This window comes from Magallana gigas, chromosome 10 (genome assembly GCF_963853765.1).
Source record: "Magallana gigas chromosome 10, xbMagGiga1.1, whole genome shotgun sequence".
NCBI lineage: Eukaryota > Metazoa > Mollusca > Bivalvia > Ostreida > Ostreidae > Magallana > Magallana gigas.
The window spans coordinates 22,103,102-22,127,845 of NC_088862.1; the positions used below are offsets into that span (position 1 = coordinate 22,103,102).

Below are 24,744 nucleotides of genomic sequence, written 5' to 3' on the forward strand. Positions count from 1 at the left end.
CCCTTGAAAAAAAAAAAAAACCTTAATTCGCTCAGCTACAGTCACGTGCACGAATATTTCGAGATACTTGATCTCTATAATCCTAAATAATTTCTAATTTTGACTTATTTGATTATTTTTTTCTTTGTAATAGTTTAACAATGAAAACGTGGACCTTCCTGATGCAATATTTCTCGCAGAATTAAATTTGTCATCCTTACAGTGTGTGATAAGCATGATAGTATATTATACGCCTTTAATCTACAGACAATACCCCCCCCCCCCTGAAAAATGGCCCTAATCCGCTCAGCTACCGCCACATGCACGTAAATATATATTTCACATCCAAGATATTATACCTGATTCTATGTCTCTCTTTTCCTAGATTATTTCTAATTTAGAACTTTGATTATATTTTTTCTTTGTTATAGTTTAACAATGTAATACCATCCTGATGCAATATATCTAGCGGAATTTGTCATTCTTAGAGAAAAACATGATAGTAAGAATGATTTAGTGATGAAATAAGGATTAGTCTTAACAAGACACCGGACTAGAGCGGCTAAAACTAGAAAATTTGCATATCCTGGAGCTGAGTTCATATATGAAATCAGCTTAAAATGCACGCATACATGTATGGTTTCTCTCTCTCTCTCTCTCTCTCTCTCTCTCTCTCTCTCTCTCTCTCTCTCTCTCTCTCTTTCTCTCTTTGGGGTGTCAAAGATATATCATCCAAATTATCACAACCAAATAGTATTTTAATCGAAGAAAGAAATGTTATTAAAAGTTCTAAACATTCAAGTAAAATATCATCTGTAATTGAATATGTTTGGGAGGTGGATTAACACTAGTATACTCTTGAATAAAATGAGAGAAGATATATTCTAGAAATCGGTTGGCGGAATTGGTTTGGTTTGAACATATTTTATTGAATAAACATATACAAATGGTTCGAACACAAGTTCTTATAACTTACGAGGATCTTACCAAGTATAACAATTTACAACTGTATAGTAGTTGAGAATGAAAAAGTACACAGAAATGGATATTACTATAATATAGTTAAGTTATTGAACAAACGTACATATAAAACAGTTCTGTTTGAATTTGTTCTAGGCAGTAAGATTGAAATTACGAGAATCTGCCACAATCTCTTATAAATCTTTGAACAGCTAAAAAAATATGTTGGTTTAAATTGATACTCAGAGATTCATCTCCCCACAAAAGTAAATGACAATTAATAATATTAATTTGATTGAAGTTCAAAAGGTTTGAAAACAATTGGTCAAGGTCCAGAGATGTCTGCGTTGAACATTCGAAAGGATTTCTTTGCAGTATGGTTTTGTTGGTGATGGTTTCATTTTTGTTTTATCACTAAAGTCTGAATTCTCAGAGGTTATATTGCCCACGTTCAGTGTCCACTTGAATTATCATTTGTTTCAGTCCGTAGTTGGCAGTGGGCGTGCTAAATTATACTAGTATCCAAATCGAACATTGCCGTCTAATTAAATACAATTCTTTGAGTCTTTTTTTTTAACTGAACACTGCCAATATATTAAGATTATCATATAATCGGATCAACTTAGTTTTAATATAAAGAAATCAATTTTTTTTCTCAATTTTAAAATGACATGTTTATAAAAAAAGAGGCCCATGGGCCATATCGCCCATCTGAGTATCAAAAGCCATTGTGATACATGTAATAAAATCAGTTTTAAGGAGTCATAGATTACGAAATATCATAACAATGTATTTAAAATATAGCCTGTATAAAAAAAAAAGATTTTCAAAATTTCATCCCAATATTCTTATGTTAACGTTCTCCGATCCTCAGCAATATCCGATAACTTTAGGTTATCCAGAATTTTTCATTCGCACCATATCAATGACTTTAACATAGACAAATTTAATTAGTCTTCTAAATAAAAGTTAATAGTTCGCACATTTATTCAATGAAATACTTAACTTGGTGGGTTCACTGAGATTTATCGCCTGTATCTATCTTAGGTAAAGGGGTTCGAGCTACCGATGCACCTGTATAAACATTTTTTTTCTCTTCCAATGGAGATCAAAACAGTCTAATAACAGTCCACGACTCTCTTAACAAACAAAACGTTGAAGTGTTCACCCTGATAAATAAAATAATCTAAACAATACGAAATAAAATAACATGAAAACTTAAAACTTTTTTATAACTGATATGACTTTTCATCAATAACAACGATAAAACTACACATAGATGTTGTCATTAGACAGCATACCCGCACCAAGTGTTTGCCTCTAAATAACACTATCTTGTAACAGTTTTGGTCAAAAAAAGGAGACCACATGCTATTTCTGGTTGGTTTTTCGTTTTAAATTACGATTTTCATAAAGGATGAAATACACATTATCTGCCTTTTATTTACAATCTGAAGTTGAACCGTTTGCATGTGAATTTTAAGGTGGAATAACACACCTAAAAAATCACTCATATTTACAGTAATTTTTTTGATTATGAAAGATATAATGATAAATAAACTATAAATACATTGTATGTCAAATAAGCGAACAAATTGCAGTTTGGGATAAAAAATGATTATCTAAAAAAATTAATTCAGTAAGTAACAACAAAAAGCCCCTGCGGGATTTGAATAAGGGATGTACGTATCACAAAACCGAGTCCTTATCCATTCGGCTATGGAGTAAGTTACATGTTGCCACCCAAAAAAAGTTTTTCAATGAAATGAAATATCGTTCCGATCAGAGGTCAGCCATTTTGTGACGATGTGTTATACAACCTTAAATCTATCTATAACCTTCACATTTCATGTCATAGAAAGTATGGTCTAAATACTTATTATAAACTCGGTGCTGGATTTGCTTTTGCGCGTCAACATCATCGAGTACTAGTTGTACCCAGGTCCAAGGCTAGATTCCACGTGGTGTACATAATTATGTGTTTTCGATATGCAGAATAGAGACGTTTCATGTTTATATGAGTCATAATAAGGAGGCAAGGGTCCTTTTTCCCTAAATGATTATGATGGATCAAATATACATATATTAAATGTACTACAGGTATTCAAAAAGTTATTTTTTGTTGCCCACCGACCTGATAAAAAAATTCTGAAACCGGATCACATATCAAAATGACACCCCAATCAAATTCTAGTAGTTCATTTGGCTACTGCTACTGTTTTCTTAATGCATCACTTATTATGGCCGAAATGATCATGCATTAAGAAAACAGTCAATGACATATCCATTTAAAAATTGGTTTCTGAATAGTTTCTACCACAGATTGTACTCCATTAGCATTGGTAACCTGAACCAATTAAAAAGATCTGAGCGAAATTTAACCAAACCGGAAGTGTTTATGATATTAAGCAATGGTCAATGCCTCGGGTCGTAACCAGAGGTCAAGATCAATCTATTGTTCTAAATTACTTGAAAGTTAAGTGCAAATCAGTCACTCCGACGGCAAAACAAATAAATGTTGTTATTTATTATTAAGTAGATTCAGTATTAGAACACTAGGTGAACAATTAGAATTTTAGTTCAGTGTATATATGTAGATACTAAGCCATTAAATAGATGATAAGTGTATAAAGCACAAAAAATGGCTAATGACACGAACAATTGAAATTTACAATTTTTTAAACCTTTTCATTTGATGTTATACAATTTTTATGTATTCATTTGTCACAACACATTGAAAAAATTTAAGTTATATTAAGTAATGCATTATATTCTGTATGTGTTATGTATGTCTTGATCATATCCATGAGCTGACACGGGGGAAAAGCTTATAGAAAAACTTACCAAAAAAACCCAAAACAAACAAACAAACAAATAGGCAAATACTCTCGATTCTCGATTAACCTATGACTACCTTGTCTCACAAACCCTAGACACTCATTCGGCAATCCCAACCGATTCGTACCTCATGACCGATACAGAATCGATCGAAGTGTGCCGAATGCCTGAATACTGTGCAGGATCAATCGCAACTTCTTGGGCCTTCCTGCAAGCTCGGAAAAACACCTCGAATGTATTAACATCACCGGATGTTAGAATTTTATACAAAATGGAGTCGCTTCCCATTAAAATAAGTATCGGCTAGACAGTCTTGTATGTCGCTTCTGTGTTATATTTTAGTGTATATCGTTTACTTTAATGAATATAGCTCACATCTCAACAGATCGTAAAATGTGTTCTATTTATTTCAAGTTTTACAAAAAGGGGGGTTGTCATGGACGCCTAGGTAATACATTCGAGGTGTTTTTCCGAGCTTGCCGGAAAGGCCCGAGAAGCTGCGATTGGTGCAGGATAATTGATCCGGAACACCTCGGACTTTTCACGATACCTTTCTGTTAAAGGCCCGGGGTGCTTCTAATGCCAGAAAATTTCGCCAATGTCGTTTTTTTTCACCCATCAGAGGTACAATTTTCCAACAAAAACACATACATTTATACTGGCTCATGATGCAGTGTACTAAGCCATTGTCTAATTTACGATAGAATTCTAGAGCAACTTTTGTTTTTGTTTTGTGTATTACGCTTGTTAAGTGAGACATGTATCTTTAAAAACAGATGTCCACAAGCCTATAACTAGTAGGCAAGGCGATAGACGCGTGGTCAACAATCCCTCAAATATGATTTTATTGTATTTTATTAAACATATTTAACAAATAAATATTAAAAATTATAAGCGTATTTATTAACGCAATCTATGTAATCAGGTCCTGCTATCAACAACTTTGAATGCCGTAGGTTAGTATTAAGCCTCAAGTCTTTAGTATTGGCCTCCCTAGTATGCAATTTCCTTTAATTAAGGAGGCGGTGTGGTCAACAAATTAACCATCATATCTACCTTCATTTTTCAGATATGATTTGCAGGCACGTAGCATCGTTTTTGAAAGTGGGGGGGCCAGACTCATCCAAAAAATCTTGACAAGCCAAAAAAAAAAAAAAAAAAAAAAAAGGAAAATTCTAAGTTTCTCAAAATTTTCAAAATCCTAATCCGGGGGGGGGGGGGGGGGGGGCGTAGTATATAACTTCAATTTCAATCCTCATTTCCTTATTTTCATATCATTTTTTTACATACCCCCAAAAAAGTGGGGGGGGGGGGGCCAACTCCATAATTGTAATTTAATTTTTTTAAAGTAAATTTAAAAAAATTGGTTGCGGCGAGAAAAAGTGGGGGGGGGGGGGGGGGCAGCCCCCCCTGCCCCCCCCCCCCCCCCGATGCTACATGCCTGATTTGTTTAGCTATAAACAAACATTCAGTAACGAAAAAAAACCAGTGCACATGTATATCTTAACTTTAAAAATTCTCATGTGTATTTTCCATATTTTGATCAAAATGATTTAAGAGCTCTTCTATAAAATGAGATCAATACAGTCTAAAAATAGTCATGACTTTCGAGCCCTCTTAAGAAGATTTGATTTGAGAACCAAGTTGTGAAATTTAAAGATTCTTGGGTACGATGGGGCCTATAAGGTCTATGATATTGACACAAACATAACATAAAGTTGCAGGGAAGAGAGACAATAAAATCAACACCAAAGGGGGTGTGGAACGCCTCCACGTTGTGACCTACTTCCTATCGAAATAAACAATAAAATCAAGTATGATTTTACAAGAGTTTTCTTTCCAATAATTGTAACCTAACAGCCAAGCGCAATGGGCTAGAGTGTAAAGTACGAATCTGTAAGTCATGAGTTCGAATCCCGCTGGGGCTTTTATCTTTTTTTATCTTTTCAAAAATTGTTATAACATAGGTTTTGGTCAAATATTGTATATATTTTAAAATTCTACATCAGTGACATGCAGTATTTTGATTATAACGAAGTATTTATCCACGTTAATATCGACATGTGCCCCATACCACCATAAAACAGTTTTTAACAAGTCTTAGAGATTGGAACACTGTGCAGGATAATTATGCAAGTGCCATGGTTGCACTTTTGCACCCATTTAAGGTGCATGTTTAAAAAAATTCAAATATGTCATTACTTTGTGAGTTTACAACCACTTTTGTTATTGATGTGACAGGTGAGATATTTACCTTTAAAAAAAATTTCTACAGGAAAATAAATTTTTCAAAAGGAAAAATAACTTTTAAAATGATATTTTGAATTTGAATAAAATATTTTCTTGTAGCATTATAAATTTCAATAGGATTTTAACAAAACTTCTGTAGAGAGTCTTAATTTCCTATAGGAAAACTACCTGTCTAAATTGAATTCGTGTAGGGAATACGTTTTTCCTACAGGAGATATAATTCCTGCATAACTTTTATAAAATCCTCTTGGATTTTAAAGTTTTCCTGTAGGAAAAAAGTATTTCTCCTAGAAATAAATATTTTCCTATGGGAAATATCAATTTTTTAAGGTAAATATCTCACCTATAGATACACCTAAAAGAAGTGGTTATATACTCTCTAGGCGATGGTCTAAAATTTGGCATACATGGATTCGTACAAAACTGCATCTTAAGCGGGTGCAAAAATGCCACATTGGCACTGCCATAATTATCCAGTACAGTGTTTTGAACATTTGTAGGGATGTAACTATCCAATATGCTCAACAAAACACGATGTCAAATTTTGAACTCCTTAATTCAAAGTCGCTAAGAGCAGCTCATTAATATTCATAGACTGTCAAAATCGGCAGGTTATTTTTTTTAAGAATCTCTGTTGTGTGAAAATTGACGCTTCTTCAACTGATATTAGGAATAAGGAATCATTCTTTGAGTATTATGAGGTGATAATTTTGGTCGGGGCGTGATCAAATCCAATAAAGCCCGAAGGGCTTTATGATAGATTTGATCACGCCCGACCGAAATTATCACCTCATAATTTTCAAAGAATGATTCCTTATTACTTATATTTATATAATTTTAAGCCATCATACTATTAAATATTTAAATATAAGTAAGCAAACCCCGCTGGCGCCTCAATTTGGCGTCATTTGTATTATGGGTTATATAGTACAAAATCGATATGAAGTGTTATCACAGGCAAAGACACTGGAAAATGTAAATATATAATTATACAGCCCTGTATGAAGTCGGACGAGAGGAATTGCTTTCAATGTATTCATATCTATTAACCAATGACTGGACAGTTACATGTACTTGTAATCATGAGAAGGCACAGTCTTCACCAAATTAAAGTACTGTCCAAAATACAAGCTCTTGTTATAACGGCTTTATGACTCAGTAATCAACACTACCTAAATGTGTGGGAATCCTTTCAGTATAATTACGTATCACTGTAATAAAAAAAAGCTTGAATTGTTAGGTTACATGTGGATGTTAAAAGTGGTTAGATTTAAACATTCACTCAGGTTACTTGGTATGTAATTCTATATGTACAATCATAATGTAGTTAGGTAGATGATGAGTCTAGAACCTTTCTTGAAAAGAGATATTTGATAACCGGGTTCACAGCTTAACCGTGTAATTGTTTTATTATCTTACAATTAGACTTCAAAATACATGTGTATGTTCAGTATACAGATATCTGCGCGAATCAAGACTTTTTTCCCTAGGGTTAAGGGGGTCCTAAGGATAATCATAGCGGAAGTGAGGCCATGAGAATATGATACGTTTGTCTTTTAAATAACTCTTTAAAACATAATTTTGTTCAACTATTGTAAGATTTGAAAATTCCAAATAGATGATGAAAGTATTTAGATTATATTGTACTTTCATTATACATTCAGGACACGTTATTAATATTGTAATAAACCGAAGTTTTGTTCTGATATTTGATCATAAACATACGTCATGGTCAAATTCAGTCTGACCGTCGGAGATGCTCAGGTGTTTGAGAAAACTAGAACGTGAGCGATGGAGTCAAGGATGTCATCATGTCTATATAATCCTATATAAATGCTTTCTTCACTACGCTAATTCTGACCGGCAAAATAAGTCCGGAAGTAAAGAATTTAGAGAAAAATCGTCGCTTGACCTCCCTTTTCCACCGATTCGAAAGCATACACCCCGTGTGCAACAAATACTTAGCCAATAAGTATACACCCCGTGGTGGGAAATATGGCCGCAATACTGGAGCATTGATTTTACTATCATTCACTGCAATGACCATCTGAGGTGTGAATAGCGTAATCCACACCTTTAACTTACAAATGCAAAAATTTTCAGTGGCAAGCTCTAAGTCTGTGTTAAACATATAAACAGTAAACATCAGTACCCCGATACCAGTGCAAAAAAAATGTCATTAGGTTTAATATCAGGTTTATGGGATATGAACGTGTTTGGTGATAAAGAAAATTGATATTCTGGAACTAGACCCGACACCTTTATGAGAAACAATTCTTCTTAATACGAAGACTTGATTAACAATTTGAGATGTCACGCAATATAAAATTGTACGTTATTTATAGGTACATTTACACCAGACCATCTATAGCAGGCACGTATGTAGCAATGGGGGGGGGGGGGAGTGGGGTGGGTGGTGGCTGCCCCCCCCCCACTTTTATGCGCAGCAAAGTTTTTTTTAATTTTACATACAATGAATTAAATTAACATGGGATTGCCCCCCCCCCCCTTTTATGGGACCATGTAATAAAAATACATGTAGAATTGAAAGTAATGAAATTAACAGTTAAATTCATTTTAAAATTATACTTGCACGGTTAAAGACATTGCAAAACAAAAGGCATCGTCAAGCAAGAACTAATTTAGAATACTCCTAGGGAATATACATTATTGCATTGTGAATTATGAAGCAAAAACTAGCTTTTTGCTGTGTCAAGATGAGGAAGTAGATTCGCCCCCTCTCCCTCCCCAAAAAGGATATTACGTTAAATTCGCCATACTCCGCCAAGAAATAAATCTTCATGAACATTATTAAACAAACATTTATTTTTTTTCTTCAAAACATTGATACGTGAATCCATCTAAAACATGACTTTTTGTATAATATCAATAGTAAACAGTAAATAATAAAATAGACTTTGATCATCTATATCGTAACCAGCATATTGTGTATCACTCTTTACATTGCACGTGGAATTCAACATTTCAAAACATCATTTTTTCATTGCATTATTACATAATGTGTATCACTCTATACATTGCACGTGGAATTCAACATTTCAAAACATCATTTTTTCATTGCATTATTACATAATGTGTATCACTCTATACATTGCACGTGTAATTCAACATTTCCAAACATCTTTATTTCATTGCATTATTATATAATGTTTATCACTCTATACATTGCACATGTAATTCATTGCATTATAATATAATGTGAATCACTCTTTACATTGCACGTGTAATTTCCAAACATCATTTTTTCAATGCATTATAATATAATGTGTATCACGATATCCATTGCAGGTGTAATTCAAAATTTCAAAATATCATTTTTTTTTATTGCATTATCATATAATGAGTATCACTCTATACATTGCACGTGTAATTCAATATTTCCAAACATCATTTTTTCATTGCATTATTACATAATGTGTATCACTCTATACATTGCACGTGTAATTCAACATTTCCAAACATCATTTTTTCATTGCATTATAATATAATGTGTATCACTCTATACATTGCACGTGTAATTCATTGCAGTATAATATAATGTGAATCACTCTTTACATTGCACGTGTAATTTCCAAACATCATTTTTTCAATGCATTATAATAATATAATGTGTATCATGGTATCCATTGCACGTGTATTTCAAAATTTCATTTTTTCATTGCATTATTTTAACAATTAAATGCTTTCTTTGGTGATTCATTCGGGATATGAAGGTAGCAACATTGCAGAAAAAATACATAACCCGCGTTAGCGGATTATGTTATTAATTTTTTGTGCAATGATCGCTACCTTCATAACCCGAATGCATCATCAAAGAAAGCATTTTATTGTTTACATTAACATCTTTCTTTTAGCTAATTGAGAATTGATTATGAAAAGTGAGTAAAATTTACTAAATTACTGTTAATGTACGCAAGTACGTTAGCTAAAAGAAACAGCCTAATCGTCTCCTGCGAGACTTTGATTCTGACATCTTCATGATTATTTCGTGCAGTCCGTGATTTTTCCTAGGTCGTTGTAGGTTTGGACCAATCGATAAACACGGCGTGTCAATATCTGTCCTGTCATTTTCTTGTCAGTTTCAGCCGCTGTAGATTTTGACCAATCGATAAACGGGCATGTAGATTTCAGTCTGGCTGTTTCTATAGATCTATGAATTAACTATAAGTTTCCGTAAGAAATAGAATGAATAATACTTGTTGGATGTAAATATAATATAATGTGTATCACTCTATACATTGCAAATGTAATTCAACATTTCCAAACATCATTTTTTCAATGCATCATAATATATTTACATCCACCAAGTCTTATTCCCTCTATTTCTTACGGAAACTTATAGTAAATTCATAGCTCTATAGAAACAGCCAGACTGAAATCTACACGCCCCGATTATCGATTGGTCGAAATCTACGGCGGCTGAAACTGACAAGAAAGTGACAGGACAGAAATTGACACGCCCAGTTTATCGATTGGTCGAGACCTACAACTACCTAAGAAAAATCACGGACTGCACGAACATGATGATGTCAGACTCAAAGTCTCACTGGATACGATTTGGCTGTTTCTTTTAGCTAACGTACTTATGTACATTAACAGTAATTTAGTGAATTTTACTTACTTTTTACGCTCAATTTATTAATTAGTTAAAATAAAGATGTTAATATAAACAATAAAATGCTCACTTTGGTGATTCATGTGGGTAATGAAGGTAGCGATCATTGCAGAAAAAAATTACATAAACCGCTAACGCGGGTTATGTATTTTTTCTGCAATGTCGCTACCTTCATATCCAAAATGAATCACCAAAGTGAGCATTTTATTGTTTAAATAAAATGTATCTCAGTACATATTGAACGTGTAATTCAACATTTCCGACCATCATTTTACAATGCATTTTAAACAAAACGTAACACGAAACAATTTATTTAATCACCTCTTTGGATTTAAAGTCGTGTTGACGCAACAAATTTACTAAAATCCCATTTATTCCCTTTATTTTAACATACCAGTGCATACAACTAGTACTTAAGTCCTGGCTTTGAACAATTATTTCTTGACATATATACATTTTTTTGGGTAACATTTTGGGTCTTTCCGCAATGTAGACAAAAAAAAAAAAAGAAAAGATCTCGAACATCACCCGATGTACATTTTTTTTTATTCAGTCGCTTAACATCAACTCAATGATGCATGCAGCTACTTTACATTGTCTCTCGGTCGCACATGTAGTGTAGAAAATCAAGTTTTCCAGCGATTTAAGCTGTCCTGTTCTTGCTTTGCTGTAAAAGCACATTGCAATATGGTCGTGCATGTTAAGAAAACAAGTTCTATTTTCATCTTGAATTGATCCTAAATTCGAGAACCATTTTTAAATAGACCCTGATTTGAACACGTGTTATTTTCTTCTAAAAATTGCTTTTTCGCAATCATGCTTAAGTTTGAAATTATTTTGTATTAATTTACAATTTTCCCTTTACTGTAAAATATTCATATTGAATCTAAGGTGTGAATTTAATTTGTTTCTCATGCGTAAATTTACATTAATTTTTTCCCCAAAATTTAGGTCTGCTGATGAAATTTACATGAATAATATATTTTTTGAAAACGATTCATACTAAAACAAAAAAACACCCCACGATATATCGATGAGAATCCTCCACGAAACTCAAGTTTGAATGATTCGTCTTCTTGTATGTATTACGTAATTATATTATTAGGACAATATAAATAATAATGATACCGCAGAGCAATTTCATTCAGTTACCTTTCAGGCATATTCAGTCACATTTTCACTGACTGAATGGTACACGTTCGTCATACAAAGCCACGATATTCATTTGAACAATAAAATGCTTCCTTTTTGAATTCATGTGCGGTATGACGATATCAACTTTGGCGGGGAAAATACATAATCCGCAGTAGCGATGCAGAGTTAGCGATGCAGAGCTGAGAGATGTTCCATTTAACGTTGCAAACTGGAAAAAACCAGAGGATTACATAAATAACGAGGGGGAATTCGAATGTTGTCGGCGAATAGTTTCGATGACTTTAATACCGCAGAAACTATTTCACGCGAGGAAGGTAAAAAACACGTTTGTTTGTCGTTATTTTACACAGTAAAATCCGCAGAATTATAATAAACTTATTTGAATAGCTACGCCACTCAGCACTGCCGCCTAGGGGCATAGGAACAAAAGAAACACTTCCAGGACCGTGCTTTAGTAGGACGTCCAGCAAATTCTATTTTTAGCCATAGGCTTCAATAAGGTCGCGCCTAGAAGCGTTCTAGTAAGCTAGATAGACGATATGTGCCTATTAAAAAACCCACCATTATACGTAAGTAGATGTCTTTCTGGACAGAGTGTCGTTCAGATGCATCACGTGATCTTCCTGACTACTTCCGGGATTGACTCGCCAAAGTCCGAGTCTGGACAGGATGGGCAGCATCTTCCGACACTCATGGTTGAACTTTGTGTCCCGCATGAAGTAGATGTAGGGGTTCCAGATCGGTGCGCATTTGGCGAAGACCAGGGGTAGTGCAGCGAGCAGTGGGTGGATCTGGTTGTTCTTTGTGATCACGATGTACAGCGCCATGAAGGCGTACGGCGTCCACGATCCCAGGAATGCAACTTTGTAAATAAAGAAAAACGCATATTAAGCTTTTTTTTATGAACTATACAGTAAATAGTTGTTTTTTTTTTGCTTTCTCAGAATTTATTACGCATTCGTTTGTACCCGAAGTGTGTAGTTACAACTTTTTATGGGGTTTATGGCATTGGTTCAATCTGATAAACGAAAGTAAGATATATATAATTCAACAAAATTGCAAACATAAAGTAAACACTACAGGCATTTAGAAAAGGTATCGTAAAAGACAGACGGAGAGTTTTTGATAAATTTTAAATACTTGTCGAATCGTTTAAATTCGTACGGACAAATTTTTTTCGTGGATTTCAATTTTTAAAAGGTTCTTTGGGATGCGGCTATTGGCTGGAAAAATGAACGAATTTAAGGCTGTGTTTATTAATTCGTTTATATAGAATGCTTTGTAATTGGACGAGGAGTTTTTGTACATGTGCTACAAAATTCACGAAAATTGAGTCCCACGAATTTAGATGTATCCACAGTATGTATTGATATACCTTATGTACATTTGGTGGACTTACCAATCATAAAAAGAATGGTGGTGGACACGTGGATCTCATAAGTTTCGTTCTTTTTCTGAATTCTCTTTTTCTTTATCTGTAAAAAAACAATTAATCGATTGTTTGATTGATTTTGGCAAGCATCAGTTTGTGTGTAAACTAGCAACTCTTCCTGAAAAAATCAAGTTCAATATCGTGAAGTTACAACATGATTAGTCTTTAAATTCATTTATTTACAAAAACCCAGAGCTCTTCTTTCTATGGAGGCTTGACTAGTGTAAAAATAACCAATAATGATATGATTATCCATTATCTTTAGAGTTGAGAGTACCAGAGGTCTTTAACTCCACTTGACTTCATTCTAGTGATACTTTATCGAATCTTCGTAATACCCAAAGTAAAGAAGGCTTGAATTCGCTTAGTTACTTGTAATTCATAAATGCCGTGATTCATAATTCGTTAGAGGTTGGGTAGTCAACAGATTAGCCATAAAATCTACCTTCAACTTTTAAAACAACTGTAAAACTTAATCTATAGCAAAGGTGAAATTTAGTAAGTTTACTTTTTAGATAATGGTATTTTCTTATATTTTCATATATAGGTATTCTTCCAAAGGAGCTAGGTAAACAAAGTCTAAACGTGGCTATCAGCCTACTTAATAGCATACCTCTTTGCAGGCATCATTACTGATCATATTTTTAAAGGTTATTATGTCTTTAAGTCAGCTAATATTTTTGAAATCTGGGTCTCTTATGGCTTAGTTATAGCTATTTAATAAAAAAAAAACAACCTTTACCGTAAAAAATTTATACCATATCTTATAACAATATTTTTATATCATACATCAACTAATTCAACAAGGATCACAGACATGCAGTCAACCCGATGTTTTTTTCTTAGAAGCACATGGAGTCCATCAGCTAATTCAAATACATGTTATCATATCAGTACGAAAAAAAAGATTATGTAAAGATTGTTTTATAATGATTTCCTTAAACCGCTTTTATGGGGCTCAAACCCTTGATTCATTCACTGGACGTCAACCTTGAATAATTTTCCGCGTAAAGTTTCTGTAACAACCAAGAAAGCTGGAGACTGCAAAAACATGCGACAAATATTGCAGACTGAGAAAATGAGATCGATGAGAAATCGAGGTTAAATACTATTTAGCGGAGCTTAACCCGAAATCTTTTCTCCGTTGTCCTTGCTGGTAAAAGCTGCAATTATTCGCTCTTGTCGTCCATTGATTCAATATAAGGTGGATTTGTTTTGTGTTTTGTTTTGAGGACCATGCGGCTAGTTTTTCCGGAATTTTCAAGGTCTAACTTATTCGGGTCAGCATTTCCTTTGAGTTAATTTATTCGGGGGGGGGGGGGGGGGGGCAATTATATATTTCTATGAACATACAATGTCGAAGTGTGTTTTATAACAGTATTCTATTGTTATGAACCTTTATATAATTGTGAACAAGTGAAAAGCTGTCAATGTGACAGCAAACCGGGTTTTCTTTTATGTAAACTGTATCCATAATCCATGTCAACCCTTATCCAGTGAAATGGAGTACCCTATATGCAATATTTTGCCAAAAAATGACTAAGTTGAAAAGCTGGTATTTTTTTCATAAATTATCGGAAATCAAAATACTAGCAATATGCACACCTCTGATATATGTACAATTGATTTGCAAAAGAACAACTTCCTATCTTGAGAACTGTAGGAGGAGTTATCCGTACAATGAGGGTACCCTATATGCAACATTTTGCCAAAAAATGACTAAGTTCAAAAGCTGGGTTTTTTTCCCATAAATTATCGGAAATCAAATTCCTAGCAATATGCACACCTCTGATATATGTACAATTGATCTGCAAAAGAACAACTTCCTATCTTGAGAACTGTAGGAGGAGTTATCCGTACAATGAGGGTACCCTATATGCAATATTTTGCCAAAAAATGACTAAGTTCAAAAGCTGGGTTTTTTTCCCATAAATTATCGGAAATCAAAATCCTAGCAATATGCACACCTCTGATATATGTACAATTGATCTGCAAAAGAACAACTTCCTATCTTGAGAACTGTAGGAGGAGTTATCCGTACAATGAGGGTACCCTATATGCAATATTTTGCCAAAAAATGACTAAGTTGAAAAGCTGGTATTTTTTTCATAAATTATCGGAAATCAAAATCCTAGCAATATGCACACCTCTGATATATGTACAATTGATCTGCAAAAGAACAACTTCTTATCTTGAGAACTGTAGGAGGAGTTATCCGTACAATGAGGGTACCCTATATGCAACATTTTGCCAAAAAATGACTAAGTTCAAAAGCTGGTATTTTTTCGATAAATTATCGGAAATCAAAATCCTAGCAATATGCACACCTCTGATATATGTACAATTGATCTGCAAAAGAACAACTTCCTATCTTGAGAACTGTAGGAGGAGTTATCCGTACAATGAGGGTTCCCTATATGCAATATTTTGCCAAAAAATGACTAAGTTCAAAAGCTGGTATTTTTTCGATAAATTATTGGAAATCAAAATCCTAGCAATATGCACACCTCTGATATATGTACAATTGATCTGCAAAAGAACAACTTCCTATCTTGAAAACTGTAGGAGGAGTTATCCGTACAATGAGGGTACCCTTTTGGCAGCCGCCCGCCCGCCCGCCATCCGCCCGCCCGCCATTTTCACCATTTTAATAACCGGATTTTTCCGTTGGAAAACCCGGTTAAAAATGAATTGGGGGGGGGGGGGGTAATTATATATTTCTATGAACATACAATGTCGAAGTGTGTTTTATAACAGTATTCTATTGTTATGAACCTTTATATAATTGTGAAAAATGAATGAAGAAATTGATAGAATTGACACATGTTATTCGTTTTACGAAATCAATATCTTGTATACATGCACATCTTTCGTGATAATAAAAAAATAATCTTAATGAACAATAATCAATATTTGGTTCATTTGCCATCATTAAGCCCTCAAGATTATTTTTTTATATTGTTAATTCATAATAACTGTACAAATAGCAGAAGAGAAAATTTTGTAGATAATGAATGTTGAAGAGACTGTTGATACAATGATATCATACACCGACAAATGCCTTCGCCGGATATTTCGCAGCTTGTTTTGTCGAAAATGTTCATGATCAATACGATTGGTAACGATACCTCCCCCCCCCCCCCCGCCCCCCAACTCTTCTTTTTATAACAGCTAGTTTAACAAAGCTAATATACACGTGTTCATTTATAGCCACCGCACTTATTCATTGATTATACAAGAGCGATAACTCAAACGTTTTTTGTGTAATACCAGTTTCCCACTTTCATTAATAACTCCATAAAAAACTTCACATTGATATCAAATTCCATTTCGCCATGAATATATCATACATTGTACTAGATCCATATAAAGAACTAAAAAAGACGTAAAATCGTGACTCGGTTTTTTTTTCCATTTCACATTAATTTTGTTACATATTACTGCTTTGTATACTATATGTTGAATTTCTGCAGTTAATGTACATTTCTCACTTCGAAATTCGCATTAACAATGTTAACGCTGAATTTAAAGCTGGAGAGGACATATCTCACACGCAAATGTGATCTGTAACAAAGAAATCGTTTTACGCCAAAAAATTTAAGTTTAGATCGATGAAACATAAAGGAAACTGCATTTATAACACATAACACTCAGCGAACCAAATTTGCCAAGTACGACATTGAAACTTATTTGACGTTTTCTATACTTCCCACCGCAAACAGCTTTGCTGTGGAAAAAAAGGCTTAGGATTAATATTGTCTGAAACGTTTAAAGAACAATTCATAAAAGCAACCATTGTTCGCTTTCGATACAATGGTTTCATGATATCGGTACTCTATGGCATCCAATATAAGGTTTATCAATAAAAAGATGAGTTTATACGTACTTACAAAATTGTCATTTATTGTCGCACGCCCCCTCCCCACCCCCACCCCCCCCACCCCCCGCCCTTAAAAATGAAAAATAAATTGCAACACTATCAAGAAAATGAAATGTTCCAAATTCTAGACCCAGATCCGTCCAATTTCCAATAAAGTTAAAAAAAAAACTGTCCTTGTTTATGCAAAATGTTATGTAAAAAGTTTTGTAACAGTTATATAACAAATATGAAGGATTAGAAATATTGACAAGGAAATACCAAAATAAGTGTCCAAGATTACCATTGATCAATGCATCTTACATGGTATCCACGCGGAAAGCCTATTCATCTGTAGTAAAGTTACCCGCAAGATTCGGAATAAGTGGGAATAAACGCCACCATCATTGATTGTATGACAATGATAAACGCATACAAAACGAATGTGGAATAGATGAAGCCTCATACAATCTTGTGTACATGTGCAAATAAACTAATTAAAATAAACAAGACAATTCAAATTAACAGATGTGTTTTACTACATGTATGCTTTCCCTTATTCACCGATATGACGTTTATTTACAACTCGTCAAAGAAAAATACCAGAGATGAAGAGTTCTAAAGCCAGGGACTACCATACGTGATTTATGAAAAAAAACCCTTGCTTATTGTACTATACAGAAATACACACCGTGGGGGGGGGGGGGGGAATGAAGGTCCAAGTAATCCAAGGCCGATATTGTCTAAAGTTGAATTGCCAAAGGGTAAGTCTGAATATTTTATGGATGGACCCCCCCCCCCAAAAAAAAAACCAAAAAAAAAAAAAAAAAAACGAAAAAAAAACCCCCCAAAACACAAGGGAAAAAAAGGAACAAAAAAAAACAAACGAAAAAAACAAGCAAACAAACAAACCCACAAACACACACACTCTAGACTCGACCTAGGATGTTCAAATTGTCATTTTGCAGAACAAAAAATGCTTGAAACGGACAGCGATCGCAAAATATGAATAAGGCACATGTACATTAACCGTAGGAATGTACATGTAGACGCTATGGAAAAAAGAACAGTTCTCACACAATTAACACATGTGATTGCACGGTGTTAAAACAACCTATCGCACATTTATATTAATTTTCTCTCTCCATAAACCATAAGGGAAGCATCAGCTTTAGATGCAGTGTATCATACCTTTCAGTAATTATAAAATTAGGTTAGCTCTATAAAAAGCTCTAGACTTAGCCAAAATTAATATTGTATGTAAATCAGTTACTACAGACATGCAGGATCTAGATTTTTTCTCCCAGGGCGGTAGTGTGTGTGTGTTCATTTTTTTTTTTTGGGGGGGGGGGGGGGGGGTGTCCGCAAGGCTTCCTTACGGTAATATTACTATACAAAGGACTATATATGATAGGGGCCTAAAATGGTCCCCTAAAATGAACATCATCATTTTCCAATAATTCTTTGTTTTCTTAGAACAGATATGTATGTGATGTGTTTACATAATATTCATTTTGGTTCAAGTGCCCACAATTTAGAAACATGACATTCATTTGTAAAGACAACGTTTTCCCGCCATTTTTGCATTTTTAGCATAAAACTGCTTGTTTTCAATCAGTTTTTCCTTCCGAAAACATAGAGCGCATGCTTGAACAAACAAAATATTTTAATCAGAGATGTATTTAGCCAAAACTAATAAGTGACAAAAAATTTATCCTTGTTCAAGAATGCGCTCTATATTTCCCATTCGTAAATAGATAAGAAAAATGTCAATTTTTGGCTGATTTTAATTGAATTTTAGAAATGGCGTCACTTCTGATGTCAAATACTGCCAGTGAGTGCAAATAAATCAAACGAATAGATGAAAAATATATTTTATATCAACTCTTCTAAAAAATAAGTAAACATTATATTGTACCCGAAACACTTAAAAAATGGCGAATTATGGGGGCGAAATTTAACTCTTATATCATATATAGTTCTTTACGGAGTTTGAATTTTTCAAGGAAGAGGGACCTGCTCCCCCCCCCCCCCCTTCTATACTTCTATAACGCGTATTGTTAATATGAATTCCAGTATTCATGTATGATAGTTACGTGTACTCTAATTAAATCAAGATATAAAATCATGGTTCGCACTCATTTCACTTGACTGTTCGTACATGTAAAATAAAGCATAATCGGACTTTGGGTAGTTGTGTCAAACAGCAAAGTGACGTAGGCCTGTCTATTTCATTGCTGGCCACTCATTCATAGCTCTTTAAAATAAACAAGATTTGTCTGGCGTTTGAGCTTTAACTACACAATGTGTATTTTTCACCTGAAACCAGCGTCATTTTTAAGTTGTTTTGACGCAAGAAAAAGATATATTTTATATAACAGTTTCATCCTACCGAAATTCAAAAGTCTTGATACAATGGATCTAGTAAAACCTCCAAAGTAAATGGGTGGTCTTCAAATTGAAGCTGAGCTGGTGATGCGGACAGAATAACTGACTAGTTTCATAACTTGTACTAATTATCAGAATTCCAAATACGTCAAGCGCATCTGAAGTTTGATCCTTTTCGTATTTTGACGGTCAACGTGGGCAATGCAATTAACGCTCTATCCAGAAAATTCTTATGATGCCGACCATTTGGAAAGGGAAATGTAATCGAACATGTATAAAATAGCGGGCCCGGGTGTCAAATGTTATTTTAACAACTGAAGATGTTTAAAAAGTACCAGGGTTAAATGTGTATTTTATTTTCAAATATAAAACTGCAGAGAGTTTAGAATATCCTAAAATAAATGCTCATTTAAAAGAAGTTTCGAGCATAACCAATGAAATAAATCAATATGGTTTTCTTCTACAAAATGTTACAGATTAACGCCGTCCATTATACAATCGCAATTTCGTTCGACTCACCTTTAAAGAATTATCACATTATCAATTTAAAAGCGTGTTTTCCCTTTAAGTCACATTCCTCCTAACGTGACTGCCGATGGTCATTAACATACAGAATTAAGGGGGATCACACCAGACACAGCACGCATTGCCAGAAACAAATTACGATGGCCATCTGCCTTAACTCTTTAATATACATGTAGCAAACGTCCATAATAGTTCACGAATTTTAGAATTTCGACGGTCAACGTCAAATAATGAATGACATCATCTCGTCATCAAAAATAAAGAATTTCAAAGATAGAAATACTGTATCGCGCACACTACCTTCGAAAAGGTGCAGGTACATGTAAATATGGTACCTGTTTATGTCATACATGCAATTTTATTACATGTAACACTTTTCATGATTAGTCTTAAGCAACATGTGATGAAAAATGATAAAAAAAAAAAAATGCAAGTATATACGAGACTAACAGCTCAAGACTTGCATGTATACACAATAATCAGCAATGTGATATTCTTCTCGGCTTTTTCTCGATATCATTATCATAATCACGGTCATAGAAGTAAATATTCTCTATTTTCTAGTGAATGTTTTCTACAAACAACCCAATAAGTCTTTAAGGTTGATGACGCCTTGGTTAAACAGTCAATGAATGACATGATAAACAGCTGTTTGTTATAAAATGCCTTTTTCCATAACGTTCTATTGGTATGCTGTATTCTCTGTTACACACGATTTTTTCTTGAAAGCTTCAAAAGAACTAATTATAAAAATCTAGTGTATCTATTAGGGAGAATTGGTAACCGAAGGCGAAATAATTATAGTTAAATTTTATCAATGACCATCCTATATATCAAAACGAATGTAATATTCTTGCGATGCAAAGGCGTTTACTCTCATATTAATTTAAACAGTTTTGGACAATACCAGATATTGCGTTTGCTTTTAACACTTAGTTTATTGGCGACGAATAGTAAATTGTACATGGTTTTGATAGTAATCCTAACATAAATTCTCGGGGTTTTTCGACGAGTAGAAAAAGAGCATTGAATGTAAGCTTCCTCGACCCATACTTCTTTCTCATTAATATAAATCATATAAATAAAGGGCAATATGCTATCTATAATTACGATTTGAGTCAAACGTCGATATTAAACTCAACAATGTTCACACAAAAAAATTTCAAGAACAGACATTCAAGGATGTTCATTTCGATGCGACTCCATTTTATATAAAAGCGATGTAAATAGTTTGAAAATATGAAATACAAGCGAAATTATGAGATAAATAATATCAAATATTTCAGACTACATGTATGTATATATGAAAGCATGTACTGTTAATATTGCTATCTATTGAATAGACACATGGTGAAATTATTCATCCAACTCTTCTCGACCTTCAACCGTTTCGATCACCACCAACAATGTGACTTATCGGCTGCGCCTGACGTCAACCATGCTGTGATGTTGTCCAGATCATGTTCATTAATGTCACACGCACACACAGGATAGGTCTGTTGACTGTGCTGTCAATTTTTTTTCCAGCAATTTCAGCGAATTTGAGCAATACCAGTGCATTTTTACAGTGTCGTTTCAAACAGAAGTTCAAAGTATCGGTCAATGGTATATGATAACACTTCTCTTGTTATTTGGTCGGGCACGACCCATCGCGAGAGACGCAGAGTCTGTCAAACGCAGCCCTCCTTCTCATACATGTGTATGGTTTATCAGGTCATTACAATTAATTTGACCCTGCGTGGTCAAAACCTGCAGCAACGAGGATTAGCCGGCGGGCGGAGGGACTGTGTAATGAGGTGACCGGCCAACACCAAAATTTTCGAATTCTAAACCCTTCCTTTAAAAAAAATAGCACGTAAATTGAAGACCATGCAATACTCAGACATGGACTGACCGAGTGTTCACTAGAAGAAAGCTGGTGATTTGGGGGTCTGCTAACCTCTTACATATTAATAGTGTCTTTTATTAATTTTCAATCTAAAGTTGAAAATGATTACATGACAAATGATTACATGACTAATTTGTCATGTAATCATTTTCAACTTTAGATTGAAAATTAATAAAAGACAATAGGAACACGCTTTAAAATTCTATTTAATGTGAATATTTCTCCAGAAGGTCAACTTTAATCAGTCTAAATAAAAACATTACTATCCAGCTCCTTTGGATTTTTTTCAATTCAACCTACAAGTTCTATATTGCGGCCCTATGCTCCCTAAGGAGCAAATAGTAATCAGTCAAGTCAAAAGTACTATATTGCATGTTAATATCGAGTCCTTCACTTTTTATATTTCGTGGATAACATGAGATCTGCCTTGGTTTTTTTAAAAAGGGATTTCACAATCTATAAACAATAATATAGGAATGAAAAAATCCATAAGTGTGTTCTTTTAGTTGGAATTAATGTTTTTCTAATTCTTTTTACAGAACTCTTCTTTTAAGGGAGATTAATTTGATCAATAAACGGCCACGACCATTCCGTCCTCTTTAAAGACACTGCAACTGTTATTGTAATTAATCGTTCTTCTCTTTCCGATGTAGCCAAACCTACATGCGTTTACACCTCTCGGTGAAGGTGATAATTTCCCCCTGACAATTTCTGGTGACTTCATTCAATCCCACATGCAACAATACAATGAGGATAACAATGAATGCAATCGATGTGCTTTTTCTAACAGAAATTACCAGCTACCAGACAGGTTAAGTATAAGACTACTTCCGTAGTTGGGTCACTTATCCTCGGCTTTAAAAGCTTCCAGCGAAGCCATCAATGACGATTTTTTGGTTCAAGTTTCCATCTATACAGGTCAACAATGGTTTATTAGGTGTTCAAACTAGAAAATTACAAACTATTAAAAAGAGAGGGCGAGCCAAAAAAATGCACAACAGAACGTTATTAACCGGTTAAAACTAAGAATCAGTTTTCCAAATTATCAAAGAAAAATAATAAACTATGTACCTTTACATTTTTACAAATTGAAGAAATGTAAGAATTGAAACCAACCAATGAAAGACAATTTAACATCCAGATACAACCAATGACTGACAAATTAACAATAAAAACAACCAAAACTACTTACTTTCCAGAAGATCATGATGTACGAAAACAATATGAAGGACAGCGGCGCAAGGAAGCAGAGAAAAAACAACGTCATGTTAAAACTGACGTCACTCCACTCTATACCGACCCAGTTGGGACCGCATGACGTTCCAATGGGCTCCAACACGAATTTACTCCAGCCTAGGAGGGGTGCCACGGAGAAGCCAAGGGCATACAATGTGCACAGCAGCGTGATGACTTTAGCACTACAGGGACCAATATTGTTGTTGTGTACCACAAATATATAACGCGTAACTGCTATCACAGTCAGAAGAGTGATCTGCATGAGTCCCAAAAACGTCATCAGTGTTCCATAAGCAATGCAGCCCCAATCGCCCAAAACCCAGTAGGTGGCGAAACTGGCGATGCTCAAGATTGTCAACCCGACGGAACTCATCAGTAGGTCCCCGAGACAGAGGGCGGAAATCATAAAGTATATTGCTGAATGAAGCTTCTTACTTCTGAAGAACACGTACAATACGACCACGTTTCCCGTGGTGGCGACAACGTTAAGCAGCATGTAGACGACACCAAATATGTAATGCACACTGTCGGGTATTTCCTTGGACATGACATTTACTTTTTCTGTCAAGTTCGACGAATTCATAGCTCTTGTTATCTCAAGGTACTTTTTTTTTCTTGTCTGAAAAATCACGACTTTTGCTGGCGTTTAGTTTTTATCATTAAAACCGGAGATACGAGGCTAAAGATCCTGATAGTGAGCGCTTCAGGAAGTTACACCATTTGAAGTCCAAAATCAAAGAGCGAGCGACATGCTTTATACAAGAAGGCATGAATCTAAGCCTAGCCTTGGCAGAGCGATTATCGATCAATGAAAAATGCAGTGCTCCGCCTTCCTTCACAGACTTATAGCAAAGGCGATGGAATCTACATGTCGCTCATTCATTTAAGATGACAATAAATTCTCACTGCATGGGACGTATTATCAATCAATACAGAATTTATATAACACTTGTTTATATAATAGTTAAGTAATTTGTGTATAAACGTGTTTTGTAAATAATAAGTCGGCACACATAGGAAAGTAAATATACATGTATATACTGTATATTCCCATTCAATCACGAGGAATTAATATCGGCTTTAAATTGCTAATAAAAAAAACTCGCGGATTTTGAAATTAGGATATAAGTTCCGCATTCGCAATTTTATATTCTCTCAATTATTCAAATTATATTCTCTAAATTGCGGAATACAGTACGTTCAATAAGGAGTCTATTATAATAGTACTTATTTTGCAAGTAACGAATCTGCAAATGAGAGGTTACCTCTTAATTCCAAATCATTAATCAATTCATTGATTTAAAACTAGTTGGATCTTTTTTCTTGATTTCTTTCCTTTCCTAACAATTTTCATTTTGAAATATTGTTAGGGGATTGCATAAAAGTAAAAAAAAACCCACGGGATTATAATGGATGGGTCAAAACAGGTATTTTTTTTTTACAAATAAAAATAGCATTCAATTGATATAATTTCAATGGTGTACATATTAAGTACAACCATCAAAATAAATTTAACCAATTAATATGGTTATAGATACATGCTTTGCCATTTCAGTTACCAGCTTTGTTTAATTAGTGCATGATACATTTCATATTTTAAT

General features: G+C 34.2%; 1 protein-coding gene across 1 annotated transcript; it reads right to left on the reverse strand.

Moving 5' to 3' along the window:
* Positions 1-10,842: 10,842 nt before the first annotated feature.
* On the reverse strand, positions 10,843-23,917 carry LOC105341711 (opsin-VA). The gene is made up of 3 exons (XM_066073868.1): positions 23,100-23,917; positions 13,218-13,293; positions 10,843-12,680 (listed from the first exon to the last, which is right to left on the reverse strand). The coding sequence occupies exons 1-3, from the start codon at positions 23,724-23,726 to the stop codon at positions 12,382-12,384; spliced, it is 1,002 nt and encodes a 333-aa protein (XP_065929940.1). The 5' UTR covers positions 23,727-23,917; the 3' UTR covers positions 10,843-12,381.
* Between the last annotated feature and the right edge of the window lie 827 nt (positions 23,918-24,744).

What these genes read in the sequence shown, in the direction of transcription:
- LOC105341711 (XM_066073868.1), bottom strand. Translation starts at nt 23,726, where the DNA reads ATGAATTCGTCGAACTTGACAGAAAAAGTAAATGTCATGTCCAAGGAA. An exon ending in ACATCATGATCTTCTGGAAA is followed by an intron (nt 13,294 to 23,099) that starts GTAAGTAGTTTT and finishes GTTTTTTTACAG; the next exon opens with ATAAAGAAAAAGAGAATTCA. An exon ending in CACCATTCTTTTTATGATTG is followed by an intron (nt 12,681 to 13,217) that starts GTAAGTCCACCA and finishes TTATTTACAAAG; the next exon opens with TTGCATTCCTGGGATCGTGG.